We start from the raw sequence: 19,210 nt of genomic DNA, 5'->3' as shown, positions 1-19,210 counted from the left end.
AAGCCCAGAAGATTTGGACTTGGGCCACAGATCACCATCTCTTTCTGAAAGCGATTTACATTCAGGGAGAGCAGAATTACTTAGCGGACAAGCTGAGCAGAATTCTCCAGCCTCACGAGTGGACACTCGATCCCTTAACTCTACAGTCCATCTTTGCTCAGTGGGGCACTCCTCAGATCGACCTTTTCGCAGCTCCTCAAAATTACCAGCTGCCTCTCTTCTGCTCCAGACTATACACTCCTCACCGTCTGGCAGCGGATGCATTTCTCCTCGATTGGTCCAATCTGTTCCTGTACGCCTTTCCTCCTCTGCCTCTCATGTTACGAACATTGTTCAAGCTCAAGAGGGAAGGAGCCACCATGATTCTGATTGCCCCACGGTGGCCCAGGCAGCATTGGTTCTCCCTTCTACTTCAACTCAGTTCCAGGGAACCTTTTCTGCTTCCACTGTTTCCTTCTCTGCTTACGCAACAACAGGAGACCCTTCTACATCCCAACCTCCAGTCTCTGCACCTGACAGCTTGGTATCTCTCGGGCTGACTTCACAGGATTCTCTTCTGTCTCAGCCCGTTCGTTCTATTCTGGATGCTTCCAGGAAACCAGCCACTCTGCAATGTTACCATCAGAAGTGGACACGGTTTTCTTCCTGGTGTCTTCTTCATCATCATGATCCCACGTCCCTTGCAGTAGAGACCCTATTGGACTATCTGCTTTCTCTGTCTAACTCTGGTCTCAAAACTACCTCCATCAGAGTCCATCTCAGTGCTATTGCTGCATTTCATGAGCCCATCCATGGAAAACTCCTTTCAGCTCATCCCCTGGTCTCTAGATTCATGCGAGGTCTTTTTAATGTAAAACCACCTCTTAAAGCACCTCCTGTGGTCTGGGATCTTAATGTGGTTCTCTCTGCTTTGATGAAGCCTCCTTTTGAACCCTTAGCTACTGCCGCTTTCAAGTTTCTCACTTGGAAGGTACTTTTCCTCATTGCTATCACCTCTGCCAGGAGGGTCAGTGAGCTCCATGCACTGGTTTCTGACCCACCTTTTACAGTCTTTCATCACGATAAGGTGGTTCTGCGTACACATCCAAAGTTTCTCCCAAAGGTTGTCTCTGAATTCCATCTCAACCAATCTATTGTACTGCCTGTTTTCTTTCCGAGACCTCACACTCACTCTGGTGAACAGGCTCTTCATACTTTGGACTGTAAGAGGGCTTTAGCTTACTATTTAGACCGTACTAAACCCCACAGATCTTCGCCCCAACTTTTCTTATCTTTTGATCCTAATAAGTTGGGACGCCCTGTTTCTAAACGTACGCTGTCTAATTGGCTCGCAGCGTGCATTTCATTCTGCTATTCTCAATCCGGACTGGCACTGGAAGGTTCTGTCACGGCCCATAGAGTTAGAGCTATGGCAGCATCTGTAGCTTTCCTCCGTTCCACGCCTATTGAGGAAATCTGCAAGGCTGCTACTTGGTCCTCAGTTCACACTTTTACATCACATTATTGTCTGGATACATTCTCCAGACGGGATGGTCACTTCGGCCAATCTGTTTTGCAAAATTTGTTTTCCTAATGGCCAACCTTCCCACCATCCCTCTTTTTTGTTAGCTTGGAGGTCACCCATCAGTCAAGAATAGCTGCCTGCTTGTCCTGGGATAAAGCACAGTTACTTACCGTAACAGGTGTTATCCAGGGACAGCAGGCAGATATTCTTGCGTCCCACCCACCTCCCCGGGTTGGCTTCTTAGCTGGCTTATACTAACTGAGGGACCGCGCGCCGGGGTCGGGCGGGAAGGCACTCGCGCATGCGCGGTGCGGTATCCAGAACTTTCCAAGTTCTTAGAGTGCAATCACTCTAAAAGTGTCCGTACCGGGGCTCCGTCGGTGCCGTCACCCATCAGTCAAGAATATCTGCCTGCTGTCCCTGGATAACACCTGTTACGGTAAGTAACTGTGCTATATGCACACTATGTTCTATTCTGTGAGGTAGTACATAAATGCATTATAGTGTAACTGCATGGGGCATATCTGTGAATGGAATATAGCACACATTAACTCCTAAATTCTGCATACGGTGCCTAAAGTTGTGTGCATACATTAGAGTACATAGCTGATGTATGCACACAACTTGATTTATTGGCCTAATCGGTGCCAATAGTTGGCAATTAACACCTCAGAATTTATGCTAATTGGGACTAATTAAAACTTACATGCTCTGAAGATCAGCAGTTCCAAAGAGTGCGGGAATCATTTTGGAGTACATTAACAACTGTGGCCAGGAGCCAAATATTGAACTGTTGACAAAGAAATTGAACATTTTATTTTTATCAGTGTGTGTTTAGCTTTTGTTTGCCGGGATGGGAAGAGGGTGGGGGTATTGGTTTTCTATACAGAGAAAATGTGTGTTCATGTTATGTTAAGGAATCCACAGCAAAAATAGATGTTCTGCAGTGTAACATTTGTTGACAGATTTGTCATTACAATTGCTGGAACCAAAATAAAAATTAGTTAAATATAAAAGTTGCACAAATAGCTCAAATCAAAATTCGATAAAAAGTATGTGCCAGTAGCAGTGCATGGATTTGAAAAGGGGACATGGCCAGGGACAGATCGGAGGCATTCCTAAAAACTATGGGGCTCATAATCAAAAATAAAACATGTCTAAAAACCTGCCCAAGTCGACACTTGGACGATCTAAAAGACAGTTCGTTCAAGTGCTGATAATCAAACCGACTTTCTGGATGTATCCAGGGACTTTTTAGGCCTCTGAATGCCATTGGGCGCCCAGAGCTAAAAGGGGTGTATCTGGAGAAGTGGTTAGGGTGGTATTTGGGCAGGATGTGTTCCAACCTAGACTCAGGGCTCCTTTTACTAAAGTGCACTAGTGTTTTTAACGCACACAGCAGGTTAGCGCGCGCTAACCCCACACTACGCGGCTGGAACTAACCCCAGCTCAATGCTGGCGTTAGCGTCTGGCATGCGCAGCATTGTAGCAGGCACTATTCCACACGTTAATGCCCTAACTCAGCTTAGTAAAAGGAGCCCTTAGTCATCTTGCAGGGATTATCAAATGTTTCATGAGACTTCCTGGACAAAACTTATACGTTGTGAGTTAGATAATGTAAAAGCAGGTATAAGTGGCAAAAAGGTATCCAAAGTGACCAGATAACTACTGCAAAGACAACATAAAGACCCCCACACACTCCCCCAGTGATCACCGACCTCCTCATTCTGCCACAAATATCAGAATAAAAATGTACATACCTGTCTCTGGAACATCAGCACCTGGTATAGGAAAACCTAGTAGAGCTGCCTACAGGTGTCTTAAGTAGCCTGGGGTTGGGCTAGTGAACCATAGAGAGGACCCAGGCCCATAAGCCGCTCTAACCACTCATACATGGTGGAAAATGTGAGCCCACCAAAAAACCCTACTGTACTGCCATAAAGGTGGCACCTGCAGCCATAAGGACTATTGTGGTTGTAGAAAAGCGGGTTTAATGGGTTTTGGTGAGATGTTTATGTGGCACCCTTTTTGTGAAGTTCACAGCAGTGCCTTCTAAGGTGTCCCACTGCTCTGTTGCCATGTCTGGGCGTTTGGAACTGGGACGAATTTTTGGTTGAAAATATGGTATAAGGATAGACGTACTGACAGTCTGGATGATCAACCGCCTGGATGTCCAGATAGACGATTTTTTTAAAAAAAGTATTCTAGATGTATTTTTCGAGAATGAACATTTTTCCACTGCTGACTTTGGGCGTCTAACACCATATGTCCAAATTGGACTTGATGTTTCTTTTGATTATGCCCCTCTACGTGCATTGTTATAGAATACACCTGATCTGCGCACAGCTTAGGTGCAGGCATTTAAGCCTGGATTTAGCTGGCCTAAGTTATGCATCGCACACAGGCACTATAAATGATTCTATAAAAGGTACGCACACCTTGTGGAATCACAATAAGTCCCATTCTAGTCAGAACTAATTCTTATAAATGCCATATATAGAATATGGCCTTAAATGTATCTTATTGGGTGCTTAATTTATAGGGTACTCTAAGGGCTCCTTTTACTAAGGTGCGCTAGCAGTTTTAGCGCACAATGCCACGCACGCTAAACGCTAACGCCTCCATAAAGCTTGCGTTAGTATTTTTCGTTTAGCGCGCACTAAAACTGCTAGCGCACCTTAGTAAAAGGAGCTCTAAGCTATGTGTGTGACATCTTGCATTTAAGTATGCCCATGTCCACTTGCCTCTGACCTGGTATAAGTGAGTGTTTGCCAATATAGGGTTACCATATGGTTCCAGAAAAAGGAAGATGGATTGAGATATCTGGGTTTTACTTCCACTGCTTTCAATGGAAGTAAACCCCGTATATTTCAATCCATTCTCTTTTTTTCTGAAGCCATATGGTAACCTTATGCCAATATTCTATAATAGTATTTCTGTGCACAGATGTCATTATAGAATACATGCTCCCCCCCCTGCAGCATTCAGGTGCCAAATAGGGGGCACCCAATTATAAAATTGCCCTCTAAGTGCAAAATTTTATTCCACTTAAATAAACAGGCCACTATGTTTATTTACAGTTTCTCTGGAGCAGAACATATATATGCAGTAATTTTTCCACTTTGCAGCTGTGTTCTGGTCACATCCACTTGTGCAGCCAGTCAGTGGCGTACCTAGGGTATGTGGCACCCGGGGCCCATCATTTTTTGACACCCCCCCCCCCCCCCCCCCATGTAAAAATTTTTTTTTTTTTTTTTTGCAATAACCATGAAATGGAATAAATGGTCAGAATAGAAACAGGCAGTGAAAATTTTCTTTTTTTTTTTTTTTTTTTTTTTTCCAAAGTATTTTTATTGAGAATGGCAAAAGGTCCAGACAAGCAACCATGGTCTGTACAGAAACTTATACATTATCAAAAAGAACACAGAATGAGAGTAACAGCAACAACAAGCATGAACAAGCCTCTCCCAAGAGAAAATTGCCAATGAGAGGCATAGCAATACACAACAAAAGGCCAAAACTTGGGGCAAGCAAACAAATCCCACCCCAGAACCCACAAGAATAATAAGCCGGACTAGACCCTCAGCCATATTTTATAATGAAAAAAACCCCCACAAGCAACAACACCCAGACCGCTCACCAGACACACCAATCCGCACAACAAGCACCCAAGAAACACCCAGCCACCACCCAGACAAAACTACCAGACACACCTACCCCACCAAGCCCAGACCCAATCCCCCCTCCCCAGAGAGTGCAAGCGCAAAGTGGACCGTGAAAAGGGCAGCTGCAGAAGTGGAAAGCCCCAGATAAGTAGGTTAGCTAAAGAAAGCCCACAGATAGAAGAAATCAGGATAACAGAAGTTCCAACAAATGCTCCCACAGAAAATTTTCTTTTATTGAACCTCATTTATGTAACCATTATTCCAAACATAACATAACATAAATTATGTCTGAATTGTCATGACATCAGAAGTACATATGGAATAGTTGCAGGTGATGCTTGGGACAGTTCTGATTATGTTAGTTTGGTTTTATGTGTTTTTTTAATAGAAGGGTTTTTATTTCTTTTTTAAGGTTTTGTAGTTTGTGGTCGAGGTCAATAGGTTGTAGAGTTGGGGGTCAAGTGTTGCAGCTCGAATGGCTAGGAGGTTGTCGAACAGTTTTTTTCTTTTGACGTTTTTGGTTGGAGGGTGTGTGAATGGTGCGTGAGTTCTCCTATGTCTGTTTGAAGTGGATTGAATTATTTAGCTGAAGAAATTAGTTACCCCCCCCCCCCCCCATTCCACACACATTAATTCTCTTCCATTTTTGTTCCCATTATAAAAAAACACTGATAAGTTCCCAGGAAAAAAATACATTAAAATAAGAAGTGAAAACAAAGGCCCCTACAGATGAGAACATAACATAAGAATAGCCTAACTGGGTCACACCAATGGTCCATCATGCCCAGTAGCCCATTCTCATGGTAGCCAATAGTGCTGCCCGATTCAGAGAAAAATATTTCATTCGATCCGATTCACCCTGTTGAATCGATTTTTCGATTAGATTCACTGTTAATGACACCGCTTTTTAAGTTTAAACAAAGTATAACAATAAATTTCACAACAACAATAAATTTCACAAAGTACTTAAAAAAAAAAAAATCACATTTTTCCATTAAAGCAGTTCTGGAGACATTTGCTTGAACAGTCTTTTTTCCCAGTCCATAAGCAAGCAATATGAAAAAGATTTCCTTAATTATCTACTCAAACATTTTTGCTATTTACTTTCATTGTACCTATACTATTATTCAGTAGAAAAAATGGACTTAACTGTGCAGGAAATGAATCTCCTCATACACCCACCATATAGTGCAAAAATGTGCAAAGGTCTGTTTTTTTCTTTCGATCACTACATAGCCTAATGCCACACAAGCAGCGCTGTTACAAACATATTCTGAAGGTCAATGCTAAGGTTGACAAAGTTTCCTTCCTTGGACCAGAAGGAGATACTGACAAACCACTGGAAGAGATTCTAAAACAACTACCCAGAAATAACACCCAAAGACCCACTCAGTGTGTGAACCAGTTGAGTGGAGTGGACTAACTGGGGGTGGAAATGGGCCCAGAGTTTGCTCAGCAGAATTTCCCAGACTACCTCTTCCTCTCAACACACTGACATGCTACCACCACCACCAACACTAGGAACACCTCACCGAGTATGCCAGCAATGCTTATAAACTTTATAAAACACATTATTATATTTTCTTATAAAGCATATATTTTAACTGAACTCAGCCTTGCCATTCACAAAAATAGAAAAGTTCCCATTTCAAGCTGTCTCATGTACACTTTTCAAATCTAACATATTGTAATCACAAAACAGAAAATAAAATTATTTTTTCTACCTTTTGTTCTCTGATCAATATTCAAATCTTGTTGGTCCCAGGCTCTTGTTGTCTTGCTTGCCAGGGTCTCCTTTCTCCGTGCTAACCATCCGTCTGCCATCTCTGTTCTCCCCTTCCGTTTCCCTTCCCTCTCCCGGAGATCTGGCATCTTTCCTTTTTTTTGTCTCCATCCACAGATTCACCTTTTCTCAACTCCCCACCACCCTAGGATCCACCATCTCTCCCTTTCTGTTCCCAACTATCCTCCTATCCAGTATCTCTATCCCCCCTCCACACCATCCCCTGTTTCCAAGTTCTCTCCCTTTCTGTTCCTTCCCTCCCTAAATCCCATTATGCACCATCTCTCTCCCACTCCTCTGTTTTTAGACCCATTATTTCTAACCCCCAAAGTCTGGCATATGCATGTATCTTTGAACCCCCCCTTCCCTCTCTCCCTCTGTGTACTTTTACACCAGGACCCCCCTCCCCCGAAGGTCTGTCCCCCCTCCGAAGGGCTACACCCCACCCCTGAAGACCTGCACCCCCCGAAGGCCTGTCCCCCCCCTTGAAGGCCTGTCCCACCCCCTTGTAGGCCTGTCCCCCCTTTAAGGCCTGCCTGCCTGCCTTTCCCCCCCTTGAAGGCCTGTCTCCCCCTTGAAGGCCTGCACCCCCCTTGAAGGCCTGCACCCCCCCTTGAAGGCCTGCACCCCCCCTTGAAGGCCTGTCCCCCCCTTGTAGGCCTGTCCCCCCCCTTGTAGGCCTGTCCCCCCCTTGAAGGCCTGCCTGCCTTTCCCCCCTTGAAGGCCTGCACCCCCTTGAAGGTCTGCACCCCCCCAAAGGCCTACACCCCCTCCCCGAAGGTCTGCACCCCCCTGAAGGCCTGCCTGCCCCCCTTGAAGGCCTGCACCCCTTGAATGTCTGCACCCCCCCCCCGAAGGCCTGTCCCCCCTTGAAGGCCTGCCTGCCTGCCTGTCACCCCCTCCCCCTTGAAAGCCTGCTTGCCTGCCCGCCCGCCCCACCCTGAAGGCCTGATGCCCCGACCCACCCCGAAGGACCGCTCGCCCCCCTGGCCTCCCCGCACCACCTATGAACAGCCGCAGCAGGATCGCGAAGTCAGCGTCGGGTACCAGCCCTAAGGGGGTGTTCCCGGCCTTGCCGTTCAGTCCCCCGCCACCCCCGAAGGACCGCTCGCCCCCCTGGCCTCCCCGCACCACCTATGAACAGCCGCAGCAGGATTGCGAAGTCAGCGTCAGCGATCCCTGCTGCTTCCTGCGCCACGGTCCCCGCCCCTCCTCTGACGTCAGAGGAGGGGCGGGATCGCGTCGTAGGAAGCAGCGCAGGGATGCTGACGCTGACTTCGCGATCCTGCTGCGGCTGTTCATAGGTGGTGCGGGGAGGCCAGGGGGGCGAGCGGTCCTTCGGGGGTGGCGGGGGACTGAACGGCAAGGCCGGGAACACCCCCTTAGGGCTGGTACCCGGGGCGGCCCGCCCCCCCCCGCCCCCCCCTAGGTACGCCACTGCAGCCAGTTCTAAAATTTCCTTCTGGATGTCAGATCATTATCAGCTAATCAGCTTTTATTATCTGTTTCTGTTCAATGCTACAGATCCAAACTGCTTACTATGTTATTTTCTTTTGCAGACATATTCAAGAGGCATTATAGAATTTGGTCGTCGTTCATCATGTGGGTCTTCTCTTCAGAAGTATTTTGCTAATTCCTCTAACGATATCAAGCTTCCAAACCAGACTTTGCTCACCCCCTGCAACTTTTCTAATCCCTGATATCAGTTTCAGAATTTAACCTGTTTCTTCTTCTACAATGAACGATGTGTACTCTAATACACCAGCATTGGCTTGTGCACAAAAACACAGTCAGTTGAAAGGTGCCCTCTAAATTAAATGAGGAGTAAAAGGAGAATGAAAAAAATAAGTTATGTTTTTATACTTTCAAACTCAACAGAATGTTGGAAAGAAATTATGAATAAGGGGGTTGAGAATGTTTGGCCATATATTTTGTCTATCCAGCTGTTGGGAGCAAAATAACTCTTCAAATCATAGCAAAACGGGACCAAATTTGGCAGGGGGGGGGAACAGCAAAAAGGTTTACAAGTTCTGCATTGGGCCAAAAAAGGCTTACAAGTTCTGTAATGGACCAGACTGAAGATGAAATCCTCACAAAAAAAATGGACCAATGGCACACAAATTGACGCAAGTAGTTCCAGCAGCTACAGCATGAAAATTTTGATACACTGAAATTTAGGGCTCCTTTTACTAAGGTGCGCTAGCGGCTTTAGCGCCTGCTAGCCAAAAAATTACCATCTGCTTAAAAGGAGGCGGTAGTGGCTAGAACGCGGCAATTTAACGCACGCTATTCTGCGCGTTAAGGCCCTAACGACCTTTATAAAAAGGAACCCATAGTGAGTAGAAAATTATTCCTTTCAAACTTTACTTCCTTTTCCAGTCAGAGACACAAAGGTCAGCAGACACATACACCCCACATATCTCATAAACAGATATAGATAGATATGGCTAAATTTTCTTTTAACTTTATCTTCATTTTAAATTTGTATCAGGACAATAATATTCTTGAACAGAAATCTTCCAATTTACAGGCAATACAAATACTAGGGGGGGGAAAAAAAGAAAGTAATAACACCCCAAATAGAGTGCATAATATAGGACTTAGGGCTCCTTTTACTAAGGTGGGCTAGCGTTTTTAGCGCACGCACTAGATTAGCGTGTGCTAGCCAAAACTTTACAGCCTGCTTAAAAGGAGGCGGTAGCGGCTAGCACACGCTAAAACCGCTAGCGCCGCACCTTTGTAAAAGGAGCCCTTGATCTGTAAGCAAAAAAGAAATGGAACTGGGGACAGAGCCAGGGTTGGAAGTGAACTTACTCTTGAACACACAATACATGAACTGTGATCATTGCACTATACTTAGTGAAGATTGACAACATATAATTTCCTACAGTTTTTTTTTCACTTTATCTTTAGTGTTTTAAGCTATTGCATGGTTGCACTGTAATTGAAAGTATTTTGTAATTGTACTGTCTTTGAACTATTGTGAATGTTTCATTTGTTAACTGCTTAGACATAGGCGGTCTAGAAATTTTAGAAATAAATAAATACCTCATTTGTGGATAAAAAGGAAGTGTTGTGTACATATATTTAGAAATGTTCTATATTTAATAAAGCAACGTTTTAAAGAGAATATCATAGAAACATGACAGCAGACATTCTGCCCATCTGCCACATGCCTGTCTCACACTTTCTTGAATTCAGACACAGTGTTTGTCTCCACCACTTCTACTGGGAGACTGTTCCACGCGTCTACCACCTTTTCTGTAAAAAAGTATTTCCTTAGATTACTCCTGAGCCTATCAACTCTTAATCTCATTCTATGTCTTCTCACTCTGGAGTCTCCTTTCATTTGAATAAGACCTGCCTCGTGTATTTATTTCATACAGGTATTTAAACATCTCTGTCATATCTCTCCTTTCCTGCCTTTCCTCCTAAGTATACATTTTGAGATCTTTAAGTCTGTCTCCATACGCCATATGACGTAGATCACCAGCCATTTTAGTTGCCTTTCTATGGACCAACTCCATACTGTTTATATCTTGTTGAAAGTGTGTGGCTTGTACCAGCTGTCTGCTCCCTTTTCCCCCACTTTTGTTACTGATGGTAATATTCATACTAAATATACACCAGGAATTATTTACATACATATATACATACAACATATTAAACAGAACAATATGTGCAGTATTCAGGAAAACATATGCTGGTACTTTAGCACTAGGTTCCCAGTGAGGCCTAGCACCCCAGTCCAGCATTCTCCTGTTTGCCATGTGTGGTGTTCGTCAACATATTTTGTAGTTAATGGCAGTCTTAAAATGTTTTTGCATATCAGATTTTTGGTAAGAACATAAGAAGCGCCATCTCAGGATCAGACCTTCGGTCCATCAAGTCCGGTGATCCGCACACGCGGAGGCCTTGCGAGGTATACACCTGGCTTACCCTATAGCCAACCATATCTCTATATGCCTCTCTCAAGGAGATATGCATCTAGTTTGCCCTTGAAGCCTAGGACTGTCGATTCTGCAATAATCTCCCCTGGGAGAGTATTCCAGATGTCAACCACTCTCTGTGTGAAGCAGAACTTCCTGATATTAGTCCTGAACTTGCCCCCCCTTAGCTTCATTTTATGTCCTCTTGTCCGTGTCAAATTGGACAATGTAAATAATCTTCTCTGCTCTATTTTGTCGATTCCTTTCAGTATTTTGAAGGTTTCGATCATATCCCCACGCAGTCTCCTTTTCTCAAGGGAGAACAATCCCAGTGTTTTAAGTCGTTCCTCATATTCCAGTTTCTCCATACCCTTCACTAGTTTAGTTGCTCGCCTCTGCACCCTCTCCAGCAGTTTTATATCCTTCTTTAGGTAGGGAGACCAATGTTGGACGCAGTATTCCAAGTGTGGTCTGACCATTGCCCTATAAAGCGGCATTATAACTTTCTCCGATCTACTCGAGATTCCTTTCTTTATCATGCCCAACATTCTATTTGCCTTATTTGCCGCTGCCGCGCATTGTGCCGACGGCTTCAGGGTCCTATCTATCAGTACACCCAGATCCCTTTCTTGTTCACTTTTTCCCAGAGTTGCACCTGACATTCTGTACTCGTATTCCTTATTTTTACTGCCTAAATGCATTACCTTGCATTTCTCCACATTGAACTTCATCTGCCATTTCTCCGCCCAGTTTTCTAACCGACACAAATCGCTCTGGAGTTCCTCACTGTCCTCCTGCGATCTGATTGCCCGGCAGAGTTTTGTGTCGTCTGCAAACTTGATGATCTCACTGGATGTTCTGTAGATTGCCAAATGGTAGATTGTCAAATGGCAAACCATTGTAGTTGTCTTCCTCTGGACCAACTTCATCCTGTTTATATCTTTTTGTAGGTGCGGTCTCCAGAACTGTACACAATATTCTAAATGAGGTCTCACTGGAGTCTTATACAGAGGCATCAATGCCTCCTTTATCCTACTGGCCTTTCCTCTCCCTATGCACCCTAGCATCCTTCTAGCTTTCGGCCGTCACCTTTTCAACCATTGCACCTATTGTAACAGCCAATAGTGCAGCTACACTTACCATCTTCTTTTGATGTGGTGATAATGCAGCTGTGTAATTGGCAATTGTGACAATTAGCAAGGGATAATGACCCTCAAGCTCTTTGTCACAGCAAGCTGTTCCTCCACTCTGCCCCAGTCATTTCCACTCCTGCATTAAGCGGGGACTATGGGGTTTTTTTTCTTTTTACTGCACTGTCTTGTAAACATCATGCTAGCTGCTTAATGCAGCTTACTATAAGAGCCCCTAAGTAACAAAATCTAAAATTCAGCCCAACAAAGATATTCATAGAGGAAAGGGCTGTACTAAGGGCTCTGCAATTGGTGTGGCCACATAGGGCTCAAGAGGGCTAGGGGCACAAAAATCGCTGCCAATTCATTGTCTCCTCACCATGGCTGTGGTGCGGCACAGTGAGCAGGGGTTGTGTTGCCCAGGATGCAATTCCAGCATGGTACACTGGGTAATTTTACAACTACTTTCACTAGTGTAAAGTACTTTTTACAATGCAGGGATTGCTGAGTTTTCAAAGTCAAGGGATATACAAACCACTCGGATAATTATCACAGGAGAAATATCCACATACAAACTAAATTTTGCAGATGCGTTTTCATAAGAACAAAAAAAAAAAAAAAAAAATGAACATGGTTTTGAAAATGTATGCAAAAGAGTGTAAACTTCTCTCCAAAACTTCTCCTTAAACTTTCCCTGGGCTACTGGGCATGATGGACCATTGGTCTTACCCAGTGGGGCTATTCTTATGTTTTCCTCAACTATGCAAATCAGATAGAGCAGCATATGTTGAACTTTGCATGCTAGAATTACATTTTTTTGTATGGAAGCATCAGGAAATTGATACACAACCCAATGGTACTAAGTGCCATTATTAAAGGGGCTGGTGCTTGATTAACTCCTGTATAGACACTCCCTTCCCCCAATCAAACCAACCCATCCCCTGGAAGAACATTTTCAGAATCCAGTCATGATAAGCCACTCTTCTAAAGTCGCCAGTGTTTTCTCCCTTCTTTCTGGATGAAGTTACTTTGACCCTACTGAGCCCCAGAAGGGAAAGGGGGTGGGATTTGATATTCCACTTTTTTGTGCTTGCAATTAAAGAGGTTTACATAGTACCTGAGGCAATGGAGGGTTAAGAGACTAAACACTTCCAGAAGATGTTTCATCCCTCCTAAGCCCACCCCAACCTACCTTAGAAATTCCTGATGGTATAAGGGTATGAGAGTGTAGTGAGCCCAAATTGCTCCCACCCCATCTAACTAGGATTTCAAAATGGTGCCTTTCAATCCCTAGTGGTAGTCTCACAGTATCACTAGAGATCAAGCTGCCATATATGAACAAAAGTCAGAAGACTTCTCCCTTTCTCCAGACCAGACCCCAATCAAGACAACTTCTCCTCCCACGCCCATTTATTTACCCATTTTCTTATTCTTTATTTCCACTTTATATCTTTTATTTTAACATTCAAAACAAAGATTGCCATACCAGTGCCAGTGTACTGTTTTTCTTCTATGCAACCTCCAAACATCTCAGAACAAATCTCCTCTTCCTTCCTAGATGAAGAAATCTTCAGCTGGCAGGGCTTTGGGAAGCCCACCAATTTATATTTTGCATTTGGGTAGGAGGCATGGCGGAAAGAAAATTTAGTGCCCGTCATTTTATTGGACTAATACATTTCTCAATTAGCTTTCAGAGGTTAAAACCTCTTTCTTCAGGTCAGTAAACTATACTGCTTTTATAGTATCCCTGTCCTGACCTTTATGGTCTCTGAATTAGTAAAAAATGTACTAAAATTAGTCCCATAAACAGGATCACCTTATTTCCATTTTCTAGTAATAAAAGATTATCAACACAGTTACAATAATACTTTATCCAAAAGCAATAAAATAAATAAAACAAATAGAAATTTTCTTCTACCTTTGTTGTCTGATTTCTGCTTTTCTCATCATTCTCTTCCTTCCATCCACTGTCTGCCCTCTCTCTGCCTCTTCCATGTGGTATCTGCTCTCTATGCCCCTTCCAGAATTGTCTGCCTCTCCTTTCCATCTCCCCCCCCCCCATTGGTCTGGCATCCATCTCGTACTTCTCTCAGCTCACCCCATGGTGTAGCATCTGTCTTCTTCCCTTCTATCTCTAACTCCCTCCCAGCAGATTTTAGCATATCTCTCTCTCCCTTCTTCCTGTTCATCCTTCTCAATTTCTGCCTCTGTCTAAATTCTTTCTTACTATTCAGTCCTCAATTTCCCTCTTTCATTGTGTCTACCTACAGCTTGCCACCTTTCCCTCACTCCTTCCAGTATTTAACTCTATCCTCTTCCTCCAATCCAGCTAGTGCCCTTTTTTCTCTCCTCCTCACTTCCTTCCAGTGTCTGCTCCCCTCTTTCATCCCCCTTCCATTCAATGTCTGTCCCCCCCTGTCTCCACACTTCCATTTAGCATCTGTCCCCCCTCTACCCCACACTTCCATTCAGCGTCTGTCCCCTTCTATCTACCCCTTCCATCTACTGTCCACTCTTTCTTTACCCCTTCCATCCAGTATCTGTCCTCTCTGCCCTTTCCATCCAGTGTCTGCACTCTCTCTCTCTTCCATATGGCATCTTACATAGAAACATAGAGTATGACGGCAGAAAAGGGCTGTCGGCCCAACAAGTCTGCCCACTCAAAGAACCCTCCCCCTAAGCATTTCCCCGGAGCGAACCCACATGTTTATCCCATCGTCCCTTGAAGTCGAGCACATTACTGGCCTCAACTACCTGATGTGGAAGACCATTCCAGCGATCAACCACCCTTTCGGTGAAGAAGTATTTTCTGATGTCACCATGAAGTCTCCCACCCTTGAGTTTGAGCGGATGCCCTCTTGTTGCCATGGGACCCATAGGGAAAAAGATATCTTCTTCCACCTCATTAAGGCCTGTAAGATATTTGAATGTCTCTATCATGTCTCTCCTCTCTCTACGTTCTTCGAGAGAATATAACTGCAGCCTTAGATGTTCTTTATATGGGAGATCCTTGAGTCCTGAGACCATCCTACTGGCCATTCGCTGAACCGATTCCATTCTCTTCACATCCTTTTGATAATGTGGCCTCCAAAACTGAACACAGTACTCCAGATGATGTCTCACCATGGACCTGTACAACTGCATTATAACTTCAGGCTTTCGGCTGACAAAACTTCTTTGGATGCAACTCATTATTTGTCTAGTCTTGGCTGAAGCTCTCTCCACTTGATTGGCAGTTTTCCTATCTTCACTAATGATTACACCCAGGTCCCGTTCTGCGACAGTTCTTGTTAAGTTTTCACCATTCAGAGTGTATGTTCTACAGGGGTTACCGCTACCATGGTGCATAACCTTACACTTTTTGGCATTAAAACTCAATTGCCAAGTATTAGGCCATTGTTCCAGTAAAAGTAGGTCCAGCCTCATAGTGTCGGGCACGGTTGCGCTGCCCACAACGTTGCATAGCTTAGCATCATCGAAGTCCCTGAGGCAGGTCTCGTACAAAGATATTAAATATATCGGACCCAAAACCGAGCCCTGTGGCATTCCACTGATCACTTCTGACCCTCTAAAGTCTACCACTGAGCCAGTCTTTAACCCATGCCATCAATGTTTCTCCTAGTCCCATCGTATTCATCTTGTTTAATAACCTACGGTGTGGGACACTATCAAAAGCCTTACTGAAGTCCAAATACACGATATCCAGGGACTCTCCCCCATCTAGATGTTTCGTTACCCAGTCAAAGAAGTTTATCAGATTGGATTGACAAGACCTTCCCTTCGTAAATCCATGCTGGTGGGGATCCCTCAGTCTCTCGTCATCCAGAATTGTATCCAATCTGTTTTTAATCAACGTTTCCATAAGTTTACACACTATTGATGTGAGACTCACTGGTCTGTAATTTTCAGCCTCTGACCTGCATCCCTTTTTGTGGAGTGGAATGACGTTAGCAGTTTTCCAGTCCAAGGGGACTTTTCCCTTGGTTAGGGAAAGATTGAAAAGCGTGGCTAACGGCTCTGCCAGGACATCTCTCAATTCCTGAAGTACTCTGGGGTGTAGATTATCCGGTCCCATGGCTTTGTTCACTTTTAGCCTTGATAGCCCATGGTAGATGCTGCTCGCGGTAAATTCAAAATCCCAGAATGGGTCCTCCGAGCACCCCCTTGTCTGTAGCTGCGGTCCAAATCCCGGCGCCTCACAGGTAAAAACTGAGCAGAAGTAGCTATTGAGTAGTTCAGCTTTATCTGAGTCCGAGTCTACAAAGTTACCGTCAGGTTTCCTTAGGCGCATAATCCCGTCTGTGTTCTTTTTTCTGTCGCTAACATACCTGAAAAATGATTTATCCCCTTTTTTAACATGCCTAGCTATATTTTCTTCCAACCGGAGTTTGGCATCCCTGACTGCTGTTTTAACAGTTCTAGATTTCACCAGATAGGTTTCTTTAGCTTCCGGTCATTGTGATTGTTTGTAGGATACAAATGCTCTTTTCTTTTGCTTTACTAGTTCCGAGATCTCTGCGGAGAACCACTGGGGTCTATTATTTCTTCGTCGTTTACTCACAGTTTTTATGTAGAGGTTGGTTGCTTCCTGCAGGGTAGATTTCAGAGCTGACCATAGTAACTCCACACTGTCTGTCGTGTCCTGGTTTTGCAGCGCCTCATAGACAAAATCTCCCATGCTCTGGAAGTTAGCTCCCTTAAAGTTAAGGGCCTTTGTCGATGTATTTGACCTAGTGAATCCCTTCCTGAGGTGAAACCACACCATGTTGTGGTCACTGGAGGCCAAAGCATCTCCTACAAAAACCTGTGACACTGTCTCCATTGGTGAGTAACAGGTCCAGAATTGCCCGATCCCTGGTGGGCTCCAATACCATCTGTTTGATGGCTAGTAGCTTCCTGCTGCTGCTGGCCGTAGCGGAAAGTTTGTTTAAGTCTACATCAGGCTTCCATCCACTGTCTGCCCTCTCTCTGCCTCTCCCATATGGCATCTGCTCTCTTTCTATGCCTCTTCCAGAAACTGTCTGCCTCTCCCTACCTTCTTTCCCTCCCCTGCCCATTGGTGTGACATCCATCTACTTCTCTCCACTCCAATGGTGTGGAATCGCTCTCCTCTCCTTCCCTCTCCCCCATGGTCTGGCATTTCATTCTCTCCCCTTTCCCTTCCCCCCAACATCCATCAGCATCTGCCCCCTTTCTCTCCCTCTACCATTCTTCTATTATCCTTTCGCTCTCCCTCCAAACTAACCAATGCCATGAAGCAAGGCCCTACGATGACTTCAGCTGCTGGCTCTGGACTGGCAGATGTGGGGAGTTGCTGCAAGGTTGCTGCAAGGTTAAGTATGTAACTTACACGTGTAACTTATACATGTAAGTCTCTTATACATGTAACTTATACATGTAACTTATACATGGGTCTCTTTTCCCTGGAGAAGAGGAGACTTAGAGGGGATATGATAAAGACTTATAAGATCATGAAGGGCATAGAGAGAGTAGAGAGGGACAGATTCTTCAAACTTTCAAATAATAAAAGAACAAGAGGGCACTCAGAAAAGTTGATAGGAGACAGATTCAAAACAAATACTAGGAAGTTCTTTTTTACCCAACGTGTGGTGGACACCTGGAATGCGCTTCCAGAGGACGTGATTGGGCAGAGTACGGTACTGGGGTTCAAGAAAGGATTAGACAAATTCCTACTGGAAAAGAAGATAGAGGGGTATAGATAGATTACTGCACAGGTCCTGGACCTGCTGGGCCACCGCGTGAGCGGACTACTGGGCACGATGGACCTAGGGTCTGACCCAGCAGAGGCATTTCTTATGTTCTTATGTAAGTTACACGTGTAAGTTAAGTGTGTAGCTTACAAGTGTAACTTAATTGTAAGTTACACATGTAAGTTAAGTGTGTAACTTACCCGTGTAAGTTACACACTTAACTTACATGTGTAACTTACCCGTGTAAGTTACACACTTAACTTACACATGTAAGTTACACACTTAACTTAAACATATAACTTACACATGTAAGTTACACACTTAACTTACATGTGTAAGTTACACGTGTAAGTTACACACTTAACTTACATGTGTAGGTTACACGTGTAAGTTACACACTTAACTTACACGTGTAAGTTACACACTTAACTTACATGTGTAACTTACACATGTAACTTACATGTGTATGTTACACATGTAACATACACATGTAACTTACATGTGTAAGTTACACACTTAACTTACATGTGTAGGTTACACGTGTAAGTTACACACTTAACTTACATGTGTAAGTTACGCATGTAACTTACATGTATAACTTACACGTGTAACTTACACATGTAAGTTAAGTGTGTAACTTACACGTGTAACTTACATGTATAAGTTACACATGTAAGTTAAGTGTGTAAATTACACATGTAACTTACACATGTGAGTTAATTGTGTAACTTACACGTGTAACCTACACATTTAAGTTAAGTGTGTAACTTACACGTGTAACCTACACATGCAAATTAAGTGTGTAACTTACACATGTAAGTTAAGTGTGTAACTTACACGTGTACATTACATGTGTAACGTGCACATGTAAGTTACACATGTAAGTTACACATGTAAGTTAAGTGTGTAACTTACCCGTGTAAGTTACACACTTAACTTACACGTATAACTTACACATGTAAGTTACTTGTGTAACTTACACAATTAACTTACATGTTGTCACAAGCCCGAGCCCAGGGCCGGCCTTGTGCCAGGGAAGAATGATAAAAAACCTCCCCTGAAACTAGTTAGGGCTAACCATGTTGTCCCTATTAGGCAAGAAGAAGAACAGGAAGCACAGGCTGTGTTCAGACCTATTGCAGACCTATTGAGGAAGCACGCTGGGGAGAATATTGGAAGCGTGGGCCGGTTATTGCGAGCCTTGAGGGCCAGCCACGCTACAATGTGTAACTTACATGTGTAAGTTACATGTGTAAGTTACACACTTAACTTACATGTGTAACTTACATGTGTAAGTTACACACTTAACTTACATGTGTAGGTTACACGTGTAAGTTACACACTTAACTTACATGTGTAGGTTACACGTGTAAGTTACACACTTAACTTACATGTGTAACTTACATGTGTAAGTTACACACTTAACTTACATGTGTAAGTTACACGTGTAAGTTACACACTTAACTTACATGTGTAACTAACACATGT

The 19,210-nt window shown here is 44.0% G+C and overlaps 1 protein-coding gene and 1 long non-coding RNA gene across 6 annotated transcripts in view; one reads left to right on the top strand and one right to left on the bottom strand.

The window, feature by feature from the left end:
* Positions 1–10,012, top strand: part of LMNTD1 (lamin tail domain containing 1) — a 475,792-nt gene extending 465,780 nt beyond the window's left edge. For 4 of the 5 annotated variants that reach the window (XM_033953396.1, XM_033953395.1, XM_033953391.1 and 1 more), the window contains one exon: positions 8,512–8,642. Coding sequence is in view for 1 of the 5 variants with exons in the window: in XM_033953392.1 (XP_033809283.1) it covers positions 8,512–8,652 (141 nt within the window). In the remaining 4 variants the exon portion in view is untranslated. Of the gene's footprint in view, positions 1–8,511 lie in introns of all 5 variants that reach the window. The other variant, XM_033953392.1, reaches the window with a different exon arrangement.
* The window catches only part of LOC117364309, a 44,337-nt gene that overhangs the window by 22,218 nt on the left and 2,909 nt on the right, over positions 1–19,210 (bottom strand). The window contains exon 2 of the long non-coding RNA XR_004540207.1: positions 2,211–2,294. This is a non-coding gene — a long non-coding RNA (uncharacterized LOC117364309). The remainder of the gene's footprint in view (positions 1–2,210; positions 2,295–19,210) is intronic.

Source organism: Geotrypetes seraphini, chromosome 7 (genome assembly GCF_902459505.1).
Source record: "Geotrypetes seraphini chromosome 7, aGeoSer1.1, whole genome shotgun sequence".
NCBI lineage: Eukaryota > Metazoa > Chordata > Amphibia > Gymnophiona > Dermophiidae > Geotrypetes > Geotrypetes seraphini.
The sequence above is the reverse complement of the archived record's forward strand: the minus strand, read 5'-3'. Positions and strand labels throughout refer to the sequence as shown.